Source organism: Convolutriloba macropyga, chromosome 11 (assembly GCF_964194025.1).
Source record: "Convolutriloba macropyga chromosome 11, txConMacr16.3, whole genome shotgun sequence".
NCBI lineage: Eukaryota > Metazoa > Xenacoelomorpha > Acoela > Convolutidae > Convolutriloba > Convolutriloba macropyga.
Genome location: NC_134478.1, coordinates 40,394,302 through 40,417,653, shown reverse-complemented (window position 1 = coordinate 40,417,653; position 23,352 = coordinate 40,394,302). Strand labels below are relative to the sequence as shown.

General features: G+C 35.0%; 1 protein-coding gene across 1 annotated transcript in view; it reads right to left on the bottom strand.

Moving 5' to 3' along the window:
- The window catches only part of LOC142349127 (lactase/phlorizin hydrolase-like), a 134,353-nt gene that overhangs the window by 65,319 nt on the left and 45,682 nt on the right, over positions 1-23,352 (bottom strand). The window contains exon 7 of the mRNA XM_075400541.1: positions 22,678-22,908. Coding sequence (XP_075256656.1) covers positions 22,678-22,908 — 231 coding nt within the window. The remainder of the gene's footprint in view (positions 1-22,677; positions 22,909-23,352) is intronic.

Below are 23,352 nucleotides of genomic sequence, written 5' to 3'. Positions count from 1 at the left end.
AGATCGATCAGCAACACAAAACAGGTTGAAGTAGAACCCAGCAAGGAAGGTTCATCCGTGCTTGGGCTTCAGTGGACAATTACCGATGATAGTCTACAGGTTTGTAGAGGTACAAGCAAAGAAGTTGAGAACCCAATCACCCAAAGGAAGATCTTATCTCTATTTTCTTCAGTGTTTTATCATCTTGGACTGTTTGCACCATTCAGTGTTTATATGAGACGACTCCTGAAGAGCATCTGGACAAAAAATGGACAACATTGGGACAAGTCAGTGGAATCTAACGAAGAAGAGGAGTTTCTGAAATGGAAAGACCAGCTCCCAGAAGTAGCAGAAACCAGCATTGATAGAAGGTACTTCAGCACAGCCAAGGACAAATGGGAACTTCATGTGTTTGCCGACGCATCTGAAGTCACAAAGTGCGCAGTGGCATACCTACGTTCAAAGCCCAAAGAATACTCAGCAGACTTAGCATTTGTAATCGGAAAGTACAGAGTTGCACCAATGCGACACCTTTCCATACCACGCTTGGAACTACAAGCAGCAGTGATGGCGGTGAGACTTAAAGAACAGATAGTTAAGGAACACCAATCGAAGATTCAAAGTTGTAACTTTTGGACAGACTCCACTACTGTTCTGCAATGGATTCATAGCTGCCACCGTAAGCAACAGGTGTTTGTTGCAAACAGAGTGGCTGAGATTTTGGATACAACTAATGTTTCACAGTGGAATCATGTGAGTGGTATTAAAAATCCAGCTGACATCGGGACACGAGCGATCAATGTTGACGAACTTAAGAGAAGCGAATGGCTCTCTTGGCCGGCTTGGTTGAAGCAACGAGAAAACGAATGGCCTGAACAGTTGAATTTAACATTTGCTTCAGACGAACAGAACGACCAAATGGTCTTCTCAGCAAAGGTTGAAGAGAAGAAGCTGATGATTCAGTGGTAACGATTCAGCAATTTCAATCGACTTGTAAATACAATGGCATACGTACAGCACGTATTTAGAAAACACAAACCGGCAACAAAAACACTAAGTGTTGAAGAAAGAGAGGGGCACAAGCAAGTATCTTCAGGCTACTACAGCAAGAACAGTTTGCTGAAGAGATGAAATCTCTCAAGGCTGAAAAAGAAATTCTAAAAAACAGCAAAATCCTCCAGTTTTTACCATTCATAGACCAGCAAGGACTTATTCGTGCCCAAGGCAGAATAGGTAAAAGTCAATTGAACTTTGAAACCAAACATCCAATACTGTTACATTGGAAGCACCATGTAGTTGAATTATTCTTGCGAAATGAACATAAGAATTGTTATCACGAAGGTACTGAACATCTCAGAAACATAGTTCAGCAGAAATTCTGGATCCTAGGCAAACGAAATGCTTTGAGATCGATCAAAAACAAATGCATTAGATGTCGAAAGGGAAGAGCCCAAACAAAGGCACCATTAATGGCAGATCTACCTGAAGAACGATTAGACGCATCAACAGTGTTCCCGAATGTGGGCGTAGACTTTTTCGGACCATTCACAGTAAAGATTGGTCGAAGAAACGAAAAGCGTTGGTGCTGTCTGTTCACGTGCCTTACTGTACGTGCGGTACATAAAGAGATTGTACCAAAACTAGACACTGATTGTTGTCTGAACGCAATTATGCGATTCATTGCACGAAGAGGCAAACCGGTAAAAATGATCAGCGATAACGGGATCTCAAAAAGAACTGGCAGAGTATATGGCAGCATGGAACAAGAGGCAAATTTAAGAACATCTGGTTCAACAAGGTATCAGATGGAAGTTCAACCCACCTGCAGCACCACACTTTGGAGGAGTGTGGGAAAGACTGGTTAGCAGTTGCAAGAAGGCAATGTATGCAGATGCAGTGCGGGGCAACCCATCATCACGGAAGATATTCTGTCAACCACGATGTGTCTTGTTGAACAGACGCTGAATGCTAGACCGCTGACGCCGGTCAGTTCTGATGCTAGGGATTTAGAAGCTATTACCCCGAACCATTTCCTACTTGGCAACAAGAACCTTTGTTTACCGTATCTATCAGGTACAGAGCAATTTTTTGATCATAGAAAGCTCCTCCGACAAACACAAGCTTATGCAGACCTCATCTGGGATAGATTTCGTAAAGAGTACTTGCCAACGTTAAACAGTCGAAAGAAATGGCAAAACACAACGGACAGAAGTCTTCAGCAGGGTGATCTTGTGTGGTTAGTGGAAGACAGTGACAAACGTGGATATTACAATCTGGGTCGAATAATCGAGATCTTTGAAGGTTCCGACGGAGTGATTCGATCAGCGACAATCCGAACGAAAGATGGATACTACAAGAGACCAGTAGTGAAGCTCGCTCCAGTGCTATCAATGGATGAAGATGTTTTCACGAAGGAAAACAGGGCCGTCGATGTTGGAGCTGAGCTCGCTAAGCTTGCATAGGTGGGAAAATAGAAACAAAACACTTTCTGTTGTCCTAGTCATTTAATAGTTATAGTTATAGTTCTAGTTCTAGTTACAGTTTTTCACGTGAGAAAAAAAGAGAAAAAGGGGGAAATAACAAAAAGCAACACACAGAACTCAACGTAGCAGCCGCAGAAAATGGCTGAAAGTATAACTCAGCAAAATATTGCAAAACAATTTGTGTTGAGCAGTAAATAACGTGTTACTGTGTCTGGAACTAGTAATATTCCTGGGCAGTAAATTGTTACTGTGTCTTGTATTCAAAACATTATTCTTGAGCAGTAACTTCTGTTACTGTGTCTTGCATCAACGAATTATTGGAGCTGAAATTCAACTGTTACAACCCCAACTTCTGGTATTCTCAACTTGTGAGTACAAACAGCAAAAGCTAACTTAAGTTTAAATTTAAATATTTTTGCACAAACAGGTCTTAGACATATATCTTTGTCTTCGATTTGTTTTTCTGTGGGATTGAACTGGTATACATAAAGACATCCTGTAATGTGTGATCTGTAGCAATCCAGTTCAAATTGATAGTTGAAAAAAATAAGATCAGTGAATAGTTACGAACTAAAATAGTTAATGCAACGGTAAGTACAGCAGAGCGGATATACAGTTACAAAAGCGAACTGCATAAACGAAGTATCCAGACAGATTTTGTAACCACTCAGAACGAACTGGGCGGTGTAAAACTTTCTTTGTGAAACACAAGGAGAGCAGCCGTTACAAATAATAATAATAATTTTTTTCATTATTTTTTAATTGAGGATAATTTGCGGCACAAAAACTAATTTCCTCATGACTGGGAAAAACAGCAAATTTTAATATTTTTAGGGTAATTCACGTTTCCCCTTCTCGTTTATGACTGCCGTTTACAGGGTTTGTTCAAATACTGTGTAAGAAAACAGCATGCTAATCGAAGGCCATGTCTGGCATGGCAATTATTGTTGTTATTATTCTTTGTAGGAAAGAATATTCTCGTTGTTCTCCAGTGGCACACAGTTGAAGCGATGCGTCTTGTCAGTTAGATGGAATCAGTTAACGATTAAACATCTATTTTGGCTCTCTTGAGGGCTACGGAGCGCCGCCGCAACTCCTCTATTTGCCCATCACTTAATATCAAATTGTCCTCTGTGGTACAGCTCGAGCTCAACAAATTGTTGCTGGTGGTTTTATGGCGCATTGATGGGCTGGTATGGATTCATTTGACTCAGTTATGACAATTGATCTTCTCGAACAACGTTGTCTTTCTCTTGTGCTTACTACTCTTGAAGTGCAAAGCTCTAACTAACAAGCTATGGTCGGTGCAGTACCATTGAAGCTACCAGGAAACGAGACGCTTCCAATGATTCCTCAACGCAAATGAAGAGCTTCATTATCATCCAGATAATTTGTCGAATCGATAATGCGAACAATGATTACCTAGAGTTTCGTAATTTCCTAACTATGGTTCAAGTGTCAATGTTGGTTGAACAATATTAAAGCGACCACTACGATTGTCATGCGATTTGGTCAAATGTTATAACAATTCATATGTTCCGAACACCAATCAGGGACAATTACTCGGAAGTTTTTCAAAGTGTCAACGCATCTCCGCACAGCTATATCCCAGTGAGGATAGTTATCAATGTTCGGTATGTATGCCTACACTAATGCGCAAGACACTACTGCATTTGTGCAAATGATTGATGCATACCACCCGACTACAGGATCCCGGGAGCACCTGTTAAACCAATACCTCCCATTAAACTTGTTTGCTCCCTCTCAATTCAATCAGGAAGCATTGCTTGAGTCCCTTGAATGTGCTAAATGGCTCCCCTTCATTACGAGAGAGTATTTGAATCAAGTAGAAAACAGTGTTGCTCCCGGGATCATTTAGAAAACTCTTTGAATCAAGTAGAAAACTCTTTGAATCAAGTAGAAATCTCTTTTAATCAAGTAGAAAACTCTTTGAATCAAGTAGAAAACTCTTTGAATCAAGTAGAAAACTCTTTGAATCAAGTAGAAAACTCTTTGAATCAAGTAGAAAACTCTTTGAATCAAGTAGAAAACTCTTTGAATCAAGTAGAAAACTCTTTGAATCAAGTAGAAAACTCTTTGACTCAAGTAGAAAACTCTTTGAATCAAGTAGAAAACTCTTTGAATCAAGTAGAAAACTCTTTGAATCAAGTAGAAAACTCTTTGAATCAAGTAGAAAACTGCTTTGAATCAAGTAGAAAACTCTTTGAATCAAGTAGAAAACTCTTTGAATCAAGTAGAAAACTCTTTGCATCAAGTAGAAAACTCTTTGAATCAAGTAGAAAACTCTTTGAATCAAGTAGAAAACTCTTCGAATCAAGTAGAAAACTCTTTGAATCAAGTAGAAAACTCTTTGCATCAAGTAGAAAACTCTTTGAATCAAGTAGAAAACTCTTTGAATCAAGTAGAAAACTGCTTTGAATCAAGTAGAAAACTCTTTGAATCAAGTAGAAAACTCTTTGAATCAAGTAGAAAACTCTTTGAATCAAGTAGAAAACTGCTTTGAATCAAGTAGAAAACTCTTTGAATCAAGTAGAAAACTCTTTGCATCAAGTAGAAAACTCTTTGAATCAAGTAGAAAACTCTTTGAATCAAGTAGAAAACTCTTTGAATCAAGTAGAAAACTCTTTGAATCAAGTAGAAAACTCTTTGAATCAAGTAGAAAACTGCTTTGAATCAAGTAGAAAACTCTTTGAATCAAGTACAAAACTCTTTGAATCAAGTAGAAAACTCTTTGAATCAAGTAGAAAACTCTTTGAATCAAGTAGAAAACTGCTTTGAATCAAGTAGAAAACTCTTTGAATCAAGTAGAAAACTCTTTGAATCAAGTAGAAAACTCTTTGCATCAAGTAGAAAACTCTTTGAATCAAGTAGAAAACTCTTTGAATCAAGTAGAAAACTCTTTGAATCAAGTAGAAAACTCTTTGAATCAAGTAGAAAACTCTTTGAATCAAGTAGAAAACTGCTTTGAATCAAGTAGAAAACTCTTTGAATCAAGTAGAAAACTCTTTGAATCAAGTAGAAAACTCTTTGAATCAAGTAGAAAACTCTTTGAATCAAGTAGAAAACTCTTTGAATCAAGTAGAAAACTCTTTGAATCAAGTAGAAAACTCTTTGAATCAAGTAGAAAACTCTTTGAATCAAGTAGAAAACTCTTTGAATCAAGTAGAAAACTCTTTGAATCAAGTAGAAAACTGCTTTGAATCAAGTAGAAAACTCTTTGAATCAAATAGAAAACTCTTTGAATCAAGTAGAAAACTCTTTGCATCAAGTAGAAAACTCTTTGAATCAAGTAGAAAACTCTTTGAATCAAGTAGAAAACTCTTTCAATCAAGTAGAAAACTCTTTGAATCAAGTAGAAAACTCTTTGAATCAAGTAGAAAACTCTTTGAATCAAGTAGAAAACTCTTTGACTCAAGTAGAAAACTCTTTGAATCAAGTAGAAAACTCTTTGAATCAAGTAGAAAACTCTTTGAATCAAGTAGAAAACTCTTTGAATCAAGTAGAAAACTCTTTGAATCAAGTAGAAAACTCTTTGAATCAAATAGAAAACTCTTTGAATTAAGTAGAAAACTTTTTGAATCAAGTAGAAAACTGCTTTGAATCAAGTAGAAAACCCTTTGAATCAAGTAGAAAACTCTTTGAATCAAGTAGAAAACTTTTTGAATCAAGTAGAAAACTCTTTGAATCAAGTAGAAAACTCTTTGAATCAAGTAGAAAACTCTTTGAATCAAGTAGAAAACTCTTTGCATCAAGTAGAAAACTCTTTGAATCAAGTAGAAAACTCTATGAATCAAGTAGAAAACTCTTTGAATCAAGTAGAAAACTCTTTGCATCAAGTAGAAAACTCTTTGAATCAAGTAGAAAACTCTTTGAATCAAGTAGAAAACTCTTTGAATCAAGTAGAAAACTCTTTGAATCAAGTAGAAAACTCTTTGAATCAAGTAGAAAACTCTTTGAATCAAGTAGAAAACTCTTTGAATGAAGTAGAAAACTGCTTTGAATCAAGTAGAAAACTCTTTGAATCAAGTAGAAAACTCTTTGAATCAAGTAGAAAACTCTTTGAATCAAGTAGAAAACTCTTTGAATCAAGTAGAAAACTCTTTGAATCAAGTAGAAAACTCTTTGAATCAAGTAGAAAACTCTTTGCATCAAGTAGAAAAGTCTTTGAGTCAAGTAGAAAACTCTTTGAATCAAGTAGAAAACTCATTGAATCAAGTAGAAAACTCTTTGAATCAAGTAGAAAACTCTTTGAATCAAGTAGAAAACTCTTTGAATCAAGTAAAAAACTCTTTGAATCAAGTAGAAAACTTTTTGAATCACGTAGAAAACTCTTTGAATCAAGTAGAAAACTGCTTGGAATCAAGTAGAAAACTCTTTGAATCAAGTAGAAAACTCTTTGAATCAAGTAGAAAACTCTTTGCATCAAGTAGAAAACTCTTTGAATCAAGTAGAAAACTTTTTGAATCAAGTAGAAAACTCTTTGAATCAAGTAGAAAACTCTTTGCATCAAGTAGAAAACTCTTTGAATCAAGTAGAAAACTCTTTGAATCAAGTAGAAAACTCTTTGAATCAAGTAGAAAACTCTTTGCATCAAGTAGAAAACTCTTTGAATCAAGTAGAAAACTCTTTGAATCAAGTAGAAAACTCTTTGCATCAAGTAGAAAACTCTTTGAATCAAGTAGAAAACTCTTTGAATCAAGTAGAAAACTCTTCGAATCAAGTAGAAAACTCTTTGAATCAAGTAGAAAACTCTTTGAATCAAGTAGAAAACTCTTTGAATCAAGTAGAAAACTCTTTGAATGAAGTAGAAAACTGCTTTGAATCAAGTAGAAAACTCTTTGAATCAAGTAGAAAACTCTTTGAGTCAAGTAGAAAACACTTTGAATCAAGTAGAAAACTCATTGAATCAAGTAGAAAACTCTTTGAATCAAGTAGAAAACTCTTTGAATCAAGTAGAAAACTCTTTGAATCAAGTAAAAAACTCTTTGAATCAAGTAGAAAACTTTTTGAATCAAGTAGAAAACTCTTTGAATCAAGTAGAAAACTGCTTTGAATCAAGTAGAAAACTCTTTGAATCAAGTAGAAAACTCTTTGAATCAAGTAGAAAACTCTTTGAATCAAGTGGAAAACTCTTTGAATCAACTAGAAAACTCTTTGAATCAAGTAGAAAACTCTTTGAATCAAGTAGAAAACTCTTTGAATCAAGTAGAAAACTCTTTGAATCAAGTGGAAAACTCTTTGAATCAAGTAGAAAACTGCTTTGAATCAAATAGAAAACTCTTTGAATCAAGTAGAAAACTCTTTGAATCAAGTAGAAAACTCTTTGCATCAAGTAGAAAACTCTTTGAATCAAGTAGAAAACTCTTTGAATCAAGTAGAAAACTCTTTGAATCAAGTAGAAAACTCTTTGAATCAAGTAGAAAACTCTTTGCATCAAGTAGAAAACTCTTTGAATCAAGTAGAAAACTGCTTTGAATCAAGTAGAAAACTCTTTGACTCAAGTAGAAAACTCTTTGAATCAAGTAGAAAACTCTTTGAGTCAAGTAGAAAACTGCTTTGAATCAAGTAGAAAACTCTTTGAATCAAGTAGAAAACTCTTTGCATCAAGTAGAAAACTCTTTGAATCAAGTAGAAAACTTTTTGAATCAAGTAGAAAACTCTTTGAATCAAGTAGAAGACTCTTTGAATCAAGTAGAAAACTCTTTGAATCAAGTAGAAAACTGCTTTGAATCAAGTAGAAAACTCTTTGAATCAAGTAGAAAACTCTTTGAATCAAGTAGAAAACTCTTTGAATCAAGTAGAAAACTCTTTGAATCAAGTAGAAAACTGCTTTGAATCAAGTAGAAAACTCTTTGAATCAAGTAGAAAACTCTTTGAATCAAGTAGAAAACTCTTTGCATCAAGTAGAAAACTCTTTGAATCAAGTAGAAAACTTTTTGAATCAAGTAGAAAACTCTTTGAATCAAGTAGAAAACTGCTTTGAATCAAGTAGAAAACTCTTTGCATCAAGTAGAAAACTCTTTGAATCAAGTAGAAAACTTTTTGAATCAAGTAGAAAACTCTTTGAATCAAGTAGAAAACTGCTTTGAATCAAGTAGAAAACTCTTTGAATCAAGTAGAAAACTCTTTGAATCAAGTAGAAAACTCTTTGAATCAAGTAGAAAACTCTTTGAATCAAGTAGAAAACTGCTTTGAATCAAGTAGAAAACTCTTTGAATCAAGTAGAAAACTCTTTGAATCAAGTAGAAAACTCTTTGCATCAAGTAGAAAACTCTTTGAATCAAGTAGAAAACTTTTTGAATCAAGTAGAAAACTCTTTGAATCAAGTAGAAAACTGCTTTGAATCAAGTAGAAAACTCTTTGAATCAAGTAGAAAACTCTTTGAATCAAGTAGAAAACTCTTTGAATCAAGTGGAAAACTCTTTGAATCAACTAGAAAACTCTTTGAATCAAGTAGAAAACTCTTTGAATCAAGTAGAAAACTCTTTGAATCAAGTAGAAAACTCTTTGAATCAAGTGGAAAACTCTTTGAATCAAGTAGAAAACTGCTTTGAATCAAATAGAAAACTCTTTGAATCAAGTAGAAAACTCTTTGAATCAAGTAGAAAACTCTTTGCATCAAGTAGAAAACTCTTTGAATCAAGTAGAAAACTCTTTGAATCAAGTAGAAAACTCTTTGAATCAAGTAGAAAACTCTTTGAATCAAGTAGAAAACTCTTTGCATCAAGTTGAAAACTCTTTGAATCAAGTAGAAAACTGCTTTGAATCAAGTAGAAAACTCTTTGAATCAAGTAGAAAACTCTTTGAATCAAGTAGAAAACTCTTTGAATCAAGTAGAAAACTGCTTTGAATCAAGTAGAAAACTCTTTGAATCAAGTAGAAAACTCTTTGCATCAAGTAGAAAACTCTTTGAATCAAGTAGAAAACTTTTTGAATCAAGTAGAAAACTCTTTGAATCAAGTAGAAGACTCTTTGAATCAAGTAGAAAACTCTTTGAATCAAGTAGAAAACTGCTTTGAATCAAGTAGAAAACTCTTTGAATCAAGTAGAAAACTCTTTGAATCAAGTAGAAAACTCTTTGAATCAAGTAGAAAACTCTTTGAATCAAGTAGAAAACTGCTTTGAATCAAGTAGAAAACTCTTTGAATCAAGTAGAAAACTCTTTGAATCAAGTAGAAAACTCTTTGCATCAAGTAGAAAACTCTTTGAATCAAGTAGAAAACCCTTTGAATCAAGTAGAAAACTCTTTGAATCAAGTAGAAAACTCTTTGGATCAAGTAGAAAACTCTTTAAATCAAGTAGAAAACTGCTTTGAATCAAGTAGAAAACTCTTTGAATCAAGTAGAAAACTCTTTGAATCAAGTAGAAAACTCCTTGAATCAAGTAGAAAACTCTTTGAATCAAGTAGAAAACTCTTTGAATCAAGTAGAAAACTCTTTGAATCAAGTAGAAAACGCTTTGAATCAAGTAGAAAAATCTTTGAATCAAGTAGAAAACTCTTTGAATCAAGTAGAAAACTCTTTGAATCAAGTAGAAAACTGCTTTGAATCAATTAGAAAACTCTTTGAATCAAGTAGAAAACTCTTTGAAACAAGTAGAAAACTCTTTGCATCAAGTAGAAAACTCTTTGAATCAAGTAGAAAACTCTTTGAATCAAGTAGAAAACTCTTTGAATCAAGTAGAAAACTCTTTGAATCAAGTAGAAAACTCTTTGAATCAAGTAGAAAACTCTTTGAATCAAGTAGAAAACTCTTTGAATCAAGTAGAAAACTCTTTGAATGAAGTAGAAAACTCTTTGAATCAAGTAGAAAACTCTTTGAATCAAGTAGAAAACTGCTTTGAATCAAGTAGAAAACTCTTTGAATCAAGTAGAAAGCTCTTTGAATCAAGTAGAAAACTCTTTGAATCAAGTAGAAAACTCTTTGAATCAAGTAGAAAACTCTTTGAATCAAGTAGAAAACTGCTTTGAATCAAGTAGAAAACTCTTTGAATCAAGTAGAAAACTCTTTGAATCAAGTAGAAAACTCTTTGCATCAAGTAGAAAACTCTTTGAATCAAGTAGAAAACTCTTTGAATCAAGTAGAAAACTCTTTGAATCAAGTAGAAAACTCTTTGAATCAAGTAGAAAACTCTTTGAATCAAGTAGAAAACTGCTTTGAATCAAGTAGAAAACTCTTTGAATCAAGTAGAAAACTCTTTGAATCAAGTAGAAAACTCCTTGAATCAAGTAGAAAACTCTTTGAATCAAGTAGAAAACTCTTTGAATCAAGTAGAAAACTCTTTGAATCAAGTAGAAAACTCTTTGAATCAAGTAGAAAACTCTTTGAATCAAGTAGAAAACTCTTTGAATCAAGTAGAAAACTCTTTGAATCAAGTAGAAAACTGCTTTGAATCAAGTAGAAAACTCTTTGAATCAAGTAGAAAACTCTTTGAAACAAGTAGAAAACTCTTTGCATCAAGTAGAAAACTCTTTGAATCAAGTAGAAAACTTTTTGAATCAAGTAGAAAACTCTTTGAATCAAGTAGAAAACTCTTTGAATCAAGTAGAAAACTCTTTGAATTAAGTAGAAAACTCTTTGAATCAAGTAGAAAACTCTTTGAATCAAGTAGAAAACTGCTTTGAATCAAGTAGAAAACTCTTTGAATCAAGTAGAAAACTCTTTGAATAAGGTAGAAAACTCTTTGAAACAAGTAGAAAACTCTTTGAATCAAGTAGAAAACTCTTTGAATCAAGTAGAAAACTCTTTGTCTTTGAATCAAGTAGAAAACTCTTTGAATCAAGTAGAAAACTCTTTGAATCAAGTAGAAAACTCTTTGAATCAAGTAGAAAACTCTTTGAATCAAGTAGAAAACTCTTTGAATCAAGTAGAAAACTCTTTGCATCAAGTTGAAAACTCTTTGAATCAAGTAGAAAACTGCTTTGAATCAAGTAGAAAACTCTTTGAATCAAGTAGAAAACTCTTTGAATCAAGTAGAAAACTCTTTGAATCAAGTAGAAAACTGCTTTGAATCAAGTAGAAAACTCTTTGAATCAAGTAGAAAACTCTTTGAATCAAGTAGAAAACTCCTTGAATCAAGTAGAAAACTCTTTGAATCAAGTAGAAAACTCTTTGAATCAAGTAGAAAACTCTTTGAATCAAGTAGAAAACTCTTTGAATCAAGTAGAAAACTCTTTGAATCAAGTAGAAAACTCTTTGAATCAAGTAGAAAACTCTTTGAATCAAGTAGAAAACTGCTTTGAATCAAGTAGAAAACTCTTTGAATCAAGTAGAAAACTCTTTGAAACAAGTAGAAAACTCTTTGCATCAAGTAGAAAACTCTTTGAATCAAGTAGAAAACTTTTTGAATCAAGTAGAAAACTCTTTGAATCAAGTAGAAAACTCTTTGAATCAAGTAGAAAACTCTTTGAATTAAGTAGAAAACTCTTTGAATCAAGTAGAAAACTCTTTGAATCAAGTAGAAAACTGCTTTGAATCAAGTAGAAAACTCTTTGAATCAAGTAGAAAACTCTTTGAATCAGGTAGAAAACTCTTTGAAACAAGTAGAAAACTCTTTGAATCAAGTAGAAAACTCTTTGAATCAAGTAGAAAACTCTTTGTCTTTGAATCAAGTAGAAAACTCTTTGAATCAAGTAGAAAACTCTTTGAATCAAGTAGAAAACTCTTTGAATCAAGTAGAAAACTCTTTGAATCAAGTAGAAAAGTCTCTGAATCAAGTAGAAAACTCTTTGAATCAAGTAGAAAACTCTTTGAATCAAGTAGAAAACTCTTTGAATCAAATAGAAAACTCTTTGAATCAAGTAGAAAACTTTTTGAGTCAAGTAGAAAACTGCTTTGAATCAAGTAGAAAACCCTTTGAATCAAGTGGAAAACTCTTTGAATCAAGTAGAAAACTTTTTGAATCAAGTAGAAAACTCTTTGAATCAGGTAGAAAACTCTTTGAATCAAGTAGAAAACTCTTTGCATCAAGTAGAAAACTCTTTGAATCAAGTAGAAAACTCTATGAATCAAGTAGAAAACTCTTTGAATCAAGTAGAAAACTCTTTGCATCAAGTAGAAAACTCTTTGAATCAAGTAGAAAACTCTTTGAATCAAGTAGAAAACTCTTTGAATCAAGTAGAAAACTCTTTGAATCAAGTAGAAAACTCTCTGAATCAAGTAGAAAACTCTTTGAATCAAGTAGAAAACTCTTTGAATCAAGTAGAAAACTCTTTGAATCAAATAGAAAACTCTTTGAATCAAGTAGAAAACTTTTTGAGTCAAGTAGAAAACTGCTTTGAATCAAGTAGAAAACCCTTTGAATCAAGTAGAAAACTCTTTGAATCAAGTAGAAAACTTTTTGAATCAAGTAGAAAACTCTTTGAATCAGGTAGAAAACTCTTTGAATCAAGTAGAAAACTCTTTGCATCAAGTAGAAAACTCTTTGAATCAAGTAGAAAACTCTATGAATCAAGTAGAAAACTCTTTGAATCAAGTAGAAAACTCTTTGCATCAAGTAGAAAACTCTTTGAATCAAGTAGAAAACTCTTTGAATCAAGTAGAAAACTCTTTGAATCAAGTAGAAAACTCTTTGAATCAAGTAGAAAACTCTTTGAATCAAGTAGAAAACTCTTTGAATCAAGTAGAAAACTCTTTGAATGAAGTAGAAAACTGCTTTGAATCAAGTAGAAAACTCTTTGAATCAAGTAGAAAACTCTTTGAATCAAGTAGAAAACTCTTTGAATCAAGTAGAAAACTCTTTGAATCAAGTAGAAAACTCTTTGAATCAAGTAGAAAACTCTTTGAATCAAGTAGAAAACTCTTTGCATCAAGTAGAAAACTCTTTGAATCAAGTAGAAAACTCTTTGAATGAAGTAGAAAACTGCTTTGAATCAAGTAGAAAACTCTTTGAATCAAGTAGAAAACTGCTTTGAATCAAGTGGAAAACTCTTTGCATCAAGTCGATAACTCTTTGAATCAAGTAGAAAACTCTTTGAATCAAGTAGAAAACTCTTTGAATCAAGTAGAAAACTGTTTGAATCAAGTAGAAAACTCTTTGAATCAAGTAGAAAACTCTTTGCATCAAGTAGAAAACTCTTTGAATCAAGTAGAAAACTCTTTGAATCAAGTAGAAAACTCTTTGAATCAAGTAGAAAACTCTTTGAATCAAGTAGAAAACTCTTTGAATCAAGTAGAAAACTCTTTGAATCAAGTAGAAAACTCTTTGAATGAAGTAGAAAACTGCTTTGAATCAAGTAGAAAACTCTTTGAATCAAGTAGAAAACTCTTTGAATCAAGTAGAAAACTCTTTGAATCAAGTAGAAAACTCTTTGAATCAAGTAGAAAACTCTTCGAATCAAGTAGAAAACTCTTTGAATCAAGTAGAAAACTCTTTGCATCAAGTAGAAAACTCTTTGAGTCGAGTAGAAAACTCTTTGAATCAAGTAGAAAACTCATTGAATCAAGTAGAAAACTCTTTGAATCAAGTAGAAAACTCTTTGAATCAAGTAGAAAACTCTTTGAATCAAGTAAAAAACTCTTTGAATCAAGTAGAAAACTTTTTGAATCAAGTAGAAAACTCTTTGAATCAAGTAGAAAACTGCTTTGAATCAAGTAGAAAACTCTTTGAATCAAGTAGAAAACTCTTTGCATCAAGTAGAAAACTCTTTGAATCAAATAGAAAACTTTTTGAATCAAGTAGAAAACTGCTTTGAATCAAGTAGAAAACTCTTTGAATCAAGTAGAAAACTCTTTGAATCAAGTAGAAAACTCTTTGAATCAAGTAGAAAACTCTTTGAATCAAGTAGAAAACTCTTTGAATCAAGTAGAAAACTCTTTGAATCAAGTAGAAAACTGCTTTGAATCAAGTAGAAAACTCTTTGAATCAAGTAGAAAACTCTTTGAATCAAGTAGAAAACTCTTTGAATCAAGTAGAAAACTCTTTGAATCAAGTAGAAAACTCTTTGAATCAAGTAGAAAACTCTTTGAATCAAGTAGAAAACTCTTTGCATCAAGTAGAAAACTCTTTGAATCAAGTAGAAAACTCTTTGAATCAAGTAGAAAACTCTTTGAATCAAGTAGAGAACTCTTTGAATCAAGTAGAAAACTCTTTGCATCAAGTAGAAAACTCTTTGAATCAAGTAGAAAACTCTTTGAATCAAGTAGAAAAATCTTTGAATCAAGTAGAAAACTCTTTGAATCAAGTAGAAAACTCATTGAATCAAGTAGAAAACTCTTTGCATCAAGTAGAAAACTCTTTGAATCAAGTAGAAAACTCTTTGAATCAAGTAGAAAACTCTTTGAATCAAGTAGAAAACTCTTTGAATCAAGTAGAAAACTCTTTGAATCAAGTAGAAAACTCTTTGAATCAAGTAGAAAACTCTTTGAATCAAGTAGAAAACTCTTTGAATCAAGTAGAAAACTTTTTGAATCAAGTAGAAAACTCTTTGAATCAAGTAGAAAACTCTTTGAATCAAGTAGAAAACTCTTTGAATCAAGTAGAAAACTCTTTGAATCAAGTAGAAAACTCTTTGCATCAAGTACAAAACTCTTTGAATCAAGTAGAAAACTCTTTGAATCAAGTAGAAATCTCTTTGCATCAAGTAGAAAACTCTTTGAATTATGTAGAAAACTCTTTGAATCAAGTAGAAAACTCTTTGAATCAAGTAGAAAACTCTTTGAATCAAGTAGAAAACTCTTTGAATCAATTAGAAAACTGCTTTGAATCAAGTAGAAAACTCTTTGAATCAAGTAGAAAACTCTTTGAATCAAGTAGAAAACTCTTTGAATCAAGTAGAAAACTCTTTGAATCAAGTAGAAAACTCTTTGAATCAAGTAGAAAACTCTTTGAATCAAGTAGAAAACTCTTTGCATCAAGTAGAAAACTCTTTGAATCAAGTAGAAAACTCTTTGAATCAAGTAGAAAACTCTTTGAATCAAGTAGAAAACTCTTTGAATCAAGTAGAAAACTCTTTGAATCAAGTAGAAAACTCTTTGCATCAAGTAGAAAACTCTTTGAATCAAGTAGAAAACTCTTTGAATCAAGTAGAAAACTCTTTGAATCAAGTAGAAAACTCTTTGAATCAAGTAGAAAACTCTTTGAATCAAGTAGAAAACTCTTTGAATCAAAAAGAAAACTCTTTGCATCAAGTAGAAAACTCTTTGAATCAAGTAGAAAACTCTTTGAATCAAGTAGAAAACTCTTTGCATCAAGTAGAAAACTCTTTGAATCAAGTAGAAAACTCTTTGAATCAAGTAGAAAACTCTTTGAATCAAGTAGAAAACTCTTTGCATCAAGTAGAAAACTCTTTGAATCAAGTAGAAAACTCTTTGAATCAAGTAGAAAACTCTTTGAATCAAGTAGAAAACTCTTTGAATCAAGTAGAAAACTCTTTGAATCAAGTAGAAAACTCTTTGCATCAAGTAGAAAACTCTTTGAATCAAGTAGAAAACTCTTTGAATCTAGTAGAAAACTCTTTGAATCAAGTAGAAAACTCTTTGAATCAAGTAGAAAACTCTTTGAATCAAGTAGAAAACTCTTTGAATCAAGTAGAAAACTCTTTGAATCAAAAAGAAAACTCTTTGCATCAAGTAGAAAACTCTTTGAATCAAGTAGAAAACTCTTTGAATCAAGTAGAAAACTCTTTGCATCAAGTAGAAAACTCTTTGAATCAAGTAGAAAACTCTTTGAATCAAGTAGAAAACTCTTTGGCAAAAACAATGTTGATTATGCACAACGATACTTTTTCCACTTACTGTTTCTTAAGATTAAACGGTCTGTCTTTAAATTCTAATTATTATCTGTGTATAAATATCATGGTGATGATTGATAGTTGACAAAGTGCGTCTCGAGCTTGACTTTCTCAGCAACATTGCGTTTATTATTCAGCAATCCTGTTGTCCATAACCAGTTCAGAAACAAGCGACGCGACCCCTTTCTCTGTGTATTCCTTCCCAATCTACTTAAAAGTAACCCAAGTTGCTCCTTAGAGTGCTGAATAGGAGCAATATCTAACTGCACCTTGTGTCCGGTGAGCCAATTATTTTCATAAGGCTAAATTTCCCTGACACTTGAGAGCGCGTCCAAAGCGTCGAAAGCTCAAACTTTAACGTAAAAATGATACATTTGAACATTAGATGCCAACAGAAACTGTCTAATTCTCAATGTCACTGCATAACATGAATTATAATTTATAGAAAAAATTGTGAGGGGTCAAGTTATTAAAAGAACAAGTCCAGAAAACGCCAGTCAAATTAAACATAACAGATCGGCCACGTGGAAAGCAGTTTTCACCACACAACACATGATTGTATGATTGTGGTTCTTTTGTCATGAATATAAAATGTTTTTAAATGAAATATTTTGTTAGCTTGTAGAACTTAATCTCGCTGTTACCGCGCACGTCCCATTATAAAGTAAATCATTGCGTAAGTCTCTGTGTAAGTCTCTGCGTAAGTCTTATCGCACGTGCATGTGCTTCTTTCTCGGATCTATTCTGTTTCGACTACCCCCAGTGTTTTTACGCCCCCCAGTTACAAATCATATGTTGTTTTGCGGCACGATACTACGTAAAAAATAGCACGTAGGCCTGGAGGCGTAAAAATATAAGCTCACAAAGGAAGGGGGCAAAACATTAATAGATACTCTTTCTGTTTCATACTTTTATCACTATACTGCCTCATATTCAAAACCAGACAAATTTCCTGTGCCAATCGGTAATTTCTTATGGCCTCCACTCTCCGTCTGGTCCCATCTAGAACAATTTTGCATTCCCCACAGGATTTTTTTCTGGTAATGTAATTGCTAAATAGGGAAATTCAAACATTAGTGCTTCAAAGTAGATAGAAGAAAGTGAGGGTTGACTGATCACATCAAATTTTTTAGTTATAGCGACCAGTAGACAGAACGGCGCAACATATAAGCTCACTAAGGAAGGGGGCAAAAAAGAATAGATCCTCTTCTGGACTGACCATCAGGACCATAAAGTGCTGGCTGGACTGACCATCAGGATTCTTCTGATGAGAGGCGGCATCGAAAAGAACCCAGGGCCAAAGCCAGAAGACTTTTGTGGCCTATGCAATAGCCTGTGCACCAAAAGACAAACGGCAAAATGGTGCCACAATGGCAAATGGATTCACCTGAAATGCAGTTCTCTGAAATCAGTTAAACAGTAAACCAATGAGTTTTATTACAACAATTGCGTGTTCGGCACCCAGGCAAAAGTTTTTTCAGTGCCCGTTGCAACTGACACTGTTTTAACAACCAAGAAGAATTTTAATGGAACCAAGAATAAGATTGGCATCGAGAAGAACAAAGTAGGTCAAGAAAAAAACAAGAAAATCAACCGTAAAGTAACCAAGCCTTCATAAACCTCCAATTCAATGTCAATGACCTCAAAGTGAAAATGAATTCTGTTGTCAAGTTCATGAGAGACAGAAATGTGAAGATCGCAGCTATTCAAGAAACGTTCTTCAGCAACACCGTCAAGGCCCCCATGGGCTTCTCACTGATAGTAGAAAAACGACCAAAGGAACGCGGAAATAAGGTGGAGAAGCATTTCTTGTTGACAATTCTGTCCAATTCCGCACTTTTCAACTCCCAAAGCCAATCGACTCTCTCATTGATCAGCAAGCAATTGAAGAGACTTGTGGTACATCAGGTGGTCAACATCTACATTCCACCTCAATCCAGTTGTCATGCAGGACATACATCCTCGATTAAACTCCTTGTAACCCTGAAAGATGCAATAATACTAGGTGACTTCAATGCTCACAGCAATCTCTGGTTCTACCGAGTCAACAAGGACTCCCGAGGACAAAAACTTCGGAGGAGATTGATGAATCAAACCTGATGGTTTTGAACGACGACTGCCCAGCAAGAGTTGTGAAGGAAACCAAGAGCTCATCAGATATCTTGCTAACCAGCAACTCTCCAGCAATTAACATTAAATAGACAACTGAGCCGGCACTTGGTTCTGACCACAAACCAATCGTCCTTACTTTGGAAAGAGAGATCACCCTAATTGAGGCGCCAAAGAGGACTTTCATCAACTTCAAAAAGCGGACTGGTCCAGCTTCAGGAGGGAACTGGAATTCACTGTTGCGAAGACGAGCTTCAATTCAGAAGCAAAAGGTGAGGAAACTTTTCGTAAGCTTGTAACCAAGGCCACGAGCAGGCATATCTCGCAAAGTAGAATAAAAAGCGTAATTCCAAACTTCCCTACTGAAGCCATTAATTTGACCAAAGAAAGAGACGAGTTACAAGAACATCAACCGGGGACCCTAAAACAGCTCATCTCCCCAGTGAAATTGACGAAGTCGTTCAGAACCACAAGCGCGAAGCCTGGCTCAAATTCCTAATAGGCGTTGACCATAATGGAGGAACAAGCAAGTTATGGTCCGCCATCCAGTCGATAAAGGATCGAAGAAGAAACTAACAGAAAACAGGTCAATCGAGTTTGAAGAGAAGATTGCATACAAACCGAAGAAGTGCGCCAATTGGATCAACCAGCAGTTTACGCCCCACGCCAGCGTAGGCGATATCGAAAGACGAACAACAGTAAGGAATACCAGACAACTAAGGAAAGCAAAGGTCGAGCTGACTCCGAAGATGGTCACAGAAGCGATCAAGGCAAACAAGAAGAGTAAGGCCCTAGGGCCAGATCGCATAGCTCCCATTCACATGCATTGCATCAGTCCAGTTGCAATTAGTTTTTTCACGAAACTGATCAACCTGTCCCTGAACTCATCGGTGATCCCAGCTCTATGGAAAGTCGGAAGAGTGATCCCACTGCCTAAACCCTGCAAGGACCCAGAGCAGGCAAAGAACTACAGGCCAATTGCTCTAATTTCCCCAGTAGCAAAACTAGTTGAGAAGCTGATACTGCCAGGTTTTTAGAAATCCATTCAACTAGAGGATCACCGACATAGATTCAGGTAATTGAGATCCACCACAACAGCACTGAACTGTCTGAATCATAACATCAAGAGGGGACTCAATAAATATCGAACCCTGATGGTAGCACTTGACATTAAAGCGGCGTTCGATACTGTTTTGCCACGATTCACTGCTCACGGATATCCTCAATACATGTTTACCAAACTACATCATACAGTGGCTACTGTCGTACCTGCAAAATTTATCTCTACATACAGAATTCAGAGAGAGTAAATCAACAAGAAGGAAAGTGAAGCAAGGAGCTCCACAATGTGGAGTACTTTCCCCGTTATTGTTCAATCTATATATCAGATCACTCCTAGACCACCGGAAGATGTCAAAATCAACACCTAAGCAGACGACATAAAAATGACCATTTCTGGACCAGATGTCAAAAAGTTGGCAAAGAAGATCACAGAATACCTAAAGAAGGTCAGCGAGTGGTTACAAAGCAGTAAGTTGGTGCTCTCAGCGGAGAAGTCAATAGCCACCATCTTCACAACTTGGTCAAAAGAGGGAGGTTTTTAGCCAGAGGTCTACAAAATTGAAAGGAAAATCCCAGTCACAAAAACACCAAAAGTACTGACAGCTGTCTTTGACAATATGCTCTAGTTCACTCAACATGTGAATAAAGTCTGCAAAAAAGTCCGCAGTCGAAACAATGTCCTGAAGAAGCTGGCTGGAACTAGTTGAGGGTGCACCAAAGAAACGTTAAGTATCAGCTATAAAGCAACAGGAAGATCTGTTATCAACTATGCTGCACCAATCTGGACACCAAGCCTGAACCAAAGCAGCTGGAACGCTCTCCAAGCGAAACAAAATGCAGCGTGGCGCACACTAACTGGTTGCGTTTGAATGACCCCAGTAGAGCACCTTCACGAAGAAACGAAGTTGATACCTGTGAAGGCATATTGATACCTGCATAGCCAACTGTTGTCAAAACAGTTTCTCTTGGGCAGCTTTCAACAAATCAGAGCAGATCATCATACTGTTGCCAATGAAGTTAACGCCAAAAACATGAGGGCCAGCCTTTATATTGAATTTGGAAGAGAATTTGAAGAACTGACAGGTGGAACCAAGACAGTAACGGCAGAAGAAGACAAAAGTGGACTAAATTTGTTGCGTTACAGAGAAGTGAAGAAGGCAGCAGCCGTAAAATCGAAGCTTCTGGGAGAGATCCCCCCAAAATCAACCAATTTGAAGAAGAGAAAATATTAAGCTTCGAACGCACCAGATTAGCCTAACTAAGATCCGCAAGATCCGGCTACTGCCCACTTTTGAACAACTATCTGAGTCGAATAGACGAAGAGCACCAGAACAGCTCTACCCTCTGTAACAACGAATAACAGACCGTGAAACACCTTTTTGAATGTCCAAAGAATCCAACTAGCCTGAAGATTACAGACCTTTGGAACGATCTGAATGAGGCAGTGAACTTTTTAAACTTGGGGATAAAGAGAGTTACTGGGTCTCTCAACGCCAAACCAGGGTCTCTCGTGCTCCGGCAGATAGCAGAGAGGGTGCGACGTCATTATGCGAAGGAGTTACTGGGCCTCCTCAGAAAACCAGGAATTCCTTTGCATTGACCAGCGGCACGGAAAGTGCACCCCAGCTGATGACTAAAGGCAGTGCTCCGAAGAGCCACAACTGGAACACCAGGACGAGACGAGGAGGCCTTATATCTTTACCAAAGAAAGCCAATCAGATTGCTTATGGCTAAAACAACAAGAACAGCGGCAGAATCGACCATTTTCAGATCTCATAAAGTGAACTCATCATTTATATATGTAAAAACACCACACTCTAAGAGCAATTCACCAAAATACCGAATTTTGTCTTTTTTGTGCTAAGATTCGATAAATTATGCTCAAGCTGCAACTAAATTTCAACTTTCAAAACAAGCCTGCCGGTCCAACATGCTTAATATGCCCGAGCTATGTCTCTACCTTGTCCCTTGTAAATTTTTAGTAATTTTACCGATACATTATAGTGTAGGCACCTTCCTTTTTTAAAAAAATTGGCCACTAAAGTGGGGGCGGGGACAAACTATATTCTTTACTTTCAAATTTTGTTGTTTGTATCTATTTTTGAAGGGTATTGTGTACTGTAGAACTTTTTGAAGCAATTCTAGCATAAGTGTGACAATTGATAAACTACGGAAAACTAAGGGGATTTCTATTTTTATGTTAAGACAACCGATCGTCTTCCCCATGTACCAGTTTTAGTCAAAAACATTTCAACGTCGTATTTTCAATGTTTCTGTTTACGGAAATCTCAATTTATTGAAAAATATCACGAAGAAGGAGTTTTTAAGCTGAATTTCTAGTTTGAGGTTTAATTGTTTGTTGTTGTTATTGTCAAATTGATCAGTTTTCTCCCAAAGGCCGAGGATGGTTAATTTTCTAGCACAAACACTTAATGTTAGTTCCTCCAAATTTTTTTTGCATGGGTTCAGATTAAAAAATATAGAAAATTCACATTTAATTGACACATTTTGAGCTGCATTAAGATAACCAATATGAGAAAATTAACATAAGAAACATATATTTTAAAGGTGTATTTCTTAAATTATATCTCATTTGTCATATGAGTTTGTGGTACTCTTACTACTCAGGAGTTTTTACAACTCGGGTATTTACTCATTACTAACCAGGATGAGGTCCGCGACCCACGACAGGTATCCGCCAGGCCGACGTGGGTCGCGGGAGGACAGGGGGGTGCTGTCCAGCCGAACTCAATGCTCTGGACAACTTTTCAGTTGCATTGAGGCTAGGTGAATGCGCACATTTAGTTCTGTCCACTCTGGTCTGTTTGATACCCATACCCAAAGCCCAGAGGGCCAGTCAAAAGAATAGCCGGCCCTGCTGTTTTTCAAATAAAACAGCGGATCATTGGTAACCAACGCCTATGTCTAGATGATTAGACTACTTCGTCCATCTAATTTCTTAAATTCGCAATGGTCTTGAAACTAGCCGTTTTTTGAGCAGAAAATTATGAAGAAGATTTATTTTCCATTCTCGTACAAAAATGTAAAACAAATAAATTATAAATACTATCGAATGCTTATACGTGTGTACATATTTAAGAGGGCTTTGGTCAAGGGTCTGGTCTAGGGAGTGTTCGGTCTGGACAATGGTCTGGCCTTAGGTCTGTTCCGCCTGGCCAAAATTATGGGCAAAATCTGTTCAGTCTGGTCAATACCTGTCTTGGGTCGCGGACCTTATCCTGAGTAGTTTGAGACAACCGAAGTTAAAACAATAAAGCAACTCAATTTGCCAACCTTATCTTCATTGATGCTCCTATACAGTTGGTCCAGGTGTGCCACTAGGAACTTCATCCTGTCAAGGTCAAAAGTGTCACTGCAGGGAAATGAAGGTGTAGAATCTGCATCTGCGTACCCATTCTCTGTTATAAATACCTCGAAATTGTAGTTTTTCCCATATCTGTCCATTATCCATTTGAGCACTTTCCGGAATCCTTGAGGGTACGTCCGGTCGTAACCGAGTTGCGTCTAAATTAATTGATTGCTTTTATAGATTTAGCACATTTTTTTCTGGTTTAAAAAAGCTCTTTTCTTATTTCTAATGTTCAAATTTAGTTTTGTGTGTTTATATTTTAAGGCAAAGTTTTTTTGAGTCTTAAATATCTTTAGTTTTTCCGTTCTTCTAAAATTAGCATAAAATTAAGTCGCAAAATTTAAAACATAGTTTGTAGACAACTATTAATCTTAATTGTTCGCAATTTTATCATTTAATTTGGATAATTTAATGCTGCAACCATTTGGCAATGTTATCAAACGGTGCCATCATTAAATTTAAAAAATTACTTGAAATTTTGAGACGCAAAAAATGACCATAGTCCCCAAATGGAGCAAAAATGCTCATGGAAAAACATTGAAAGGTGGCGATTAATAAGCAAAAGGGCAGCTGAGAACAAGCCTGTGTGCCCTAATGCT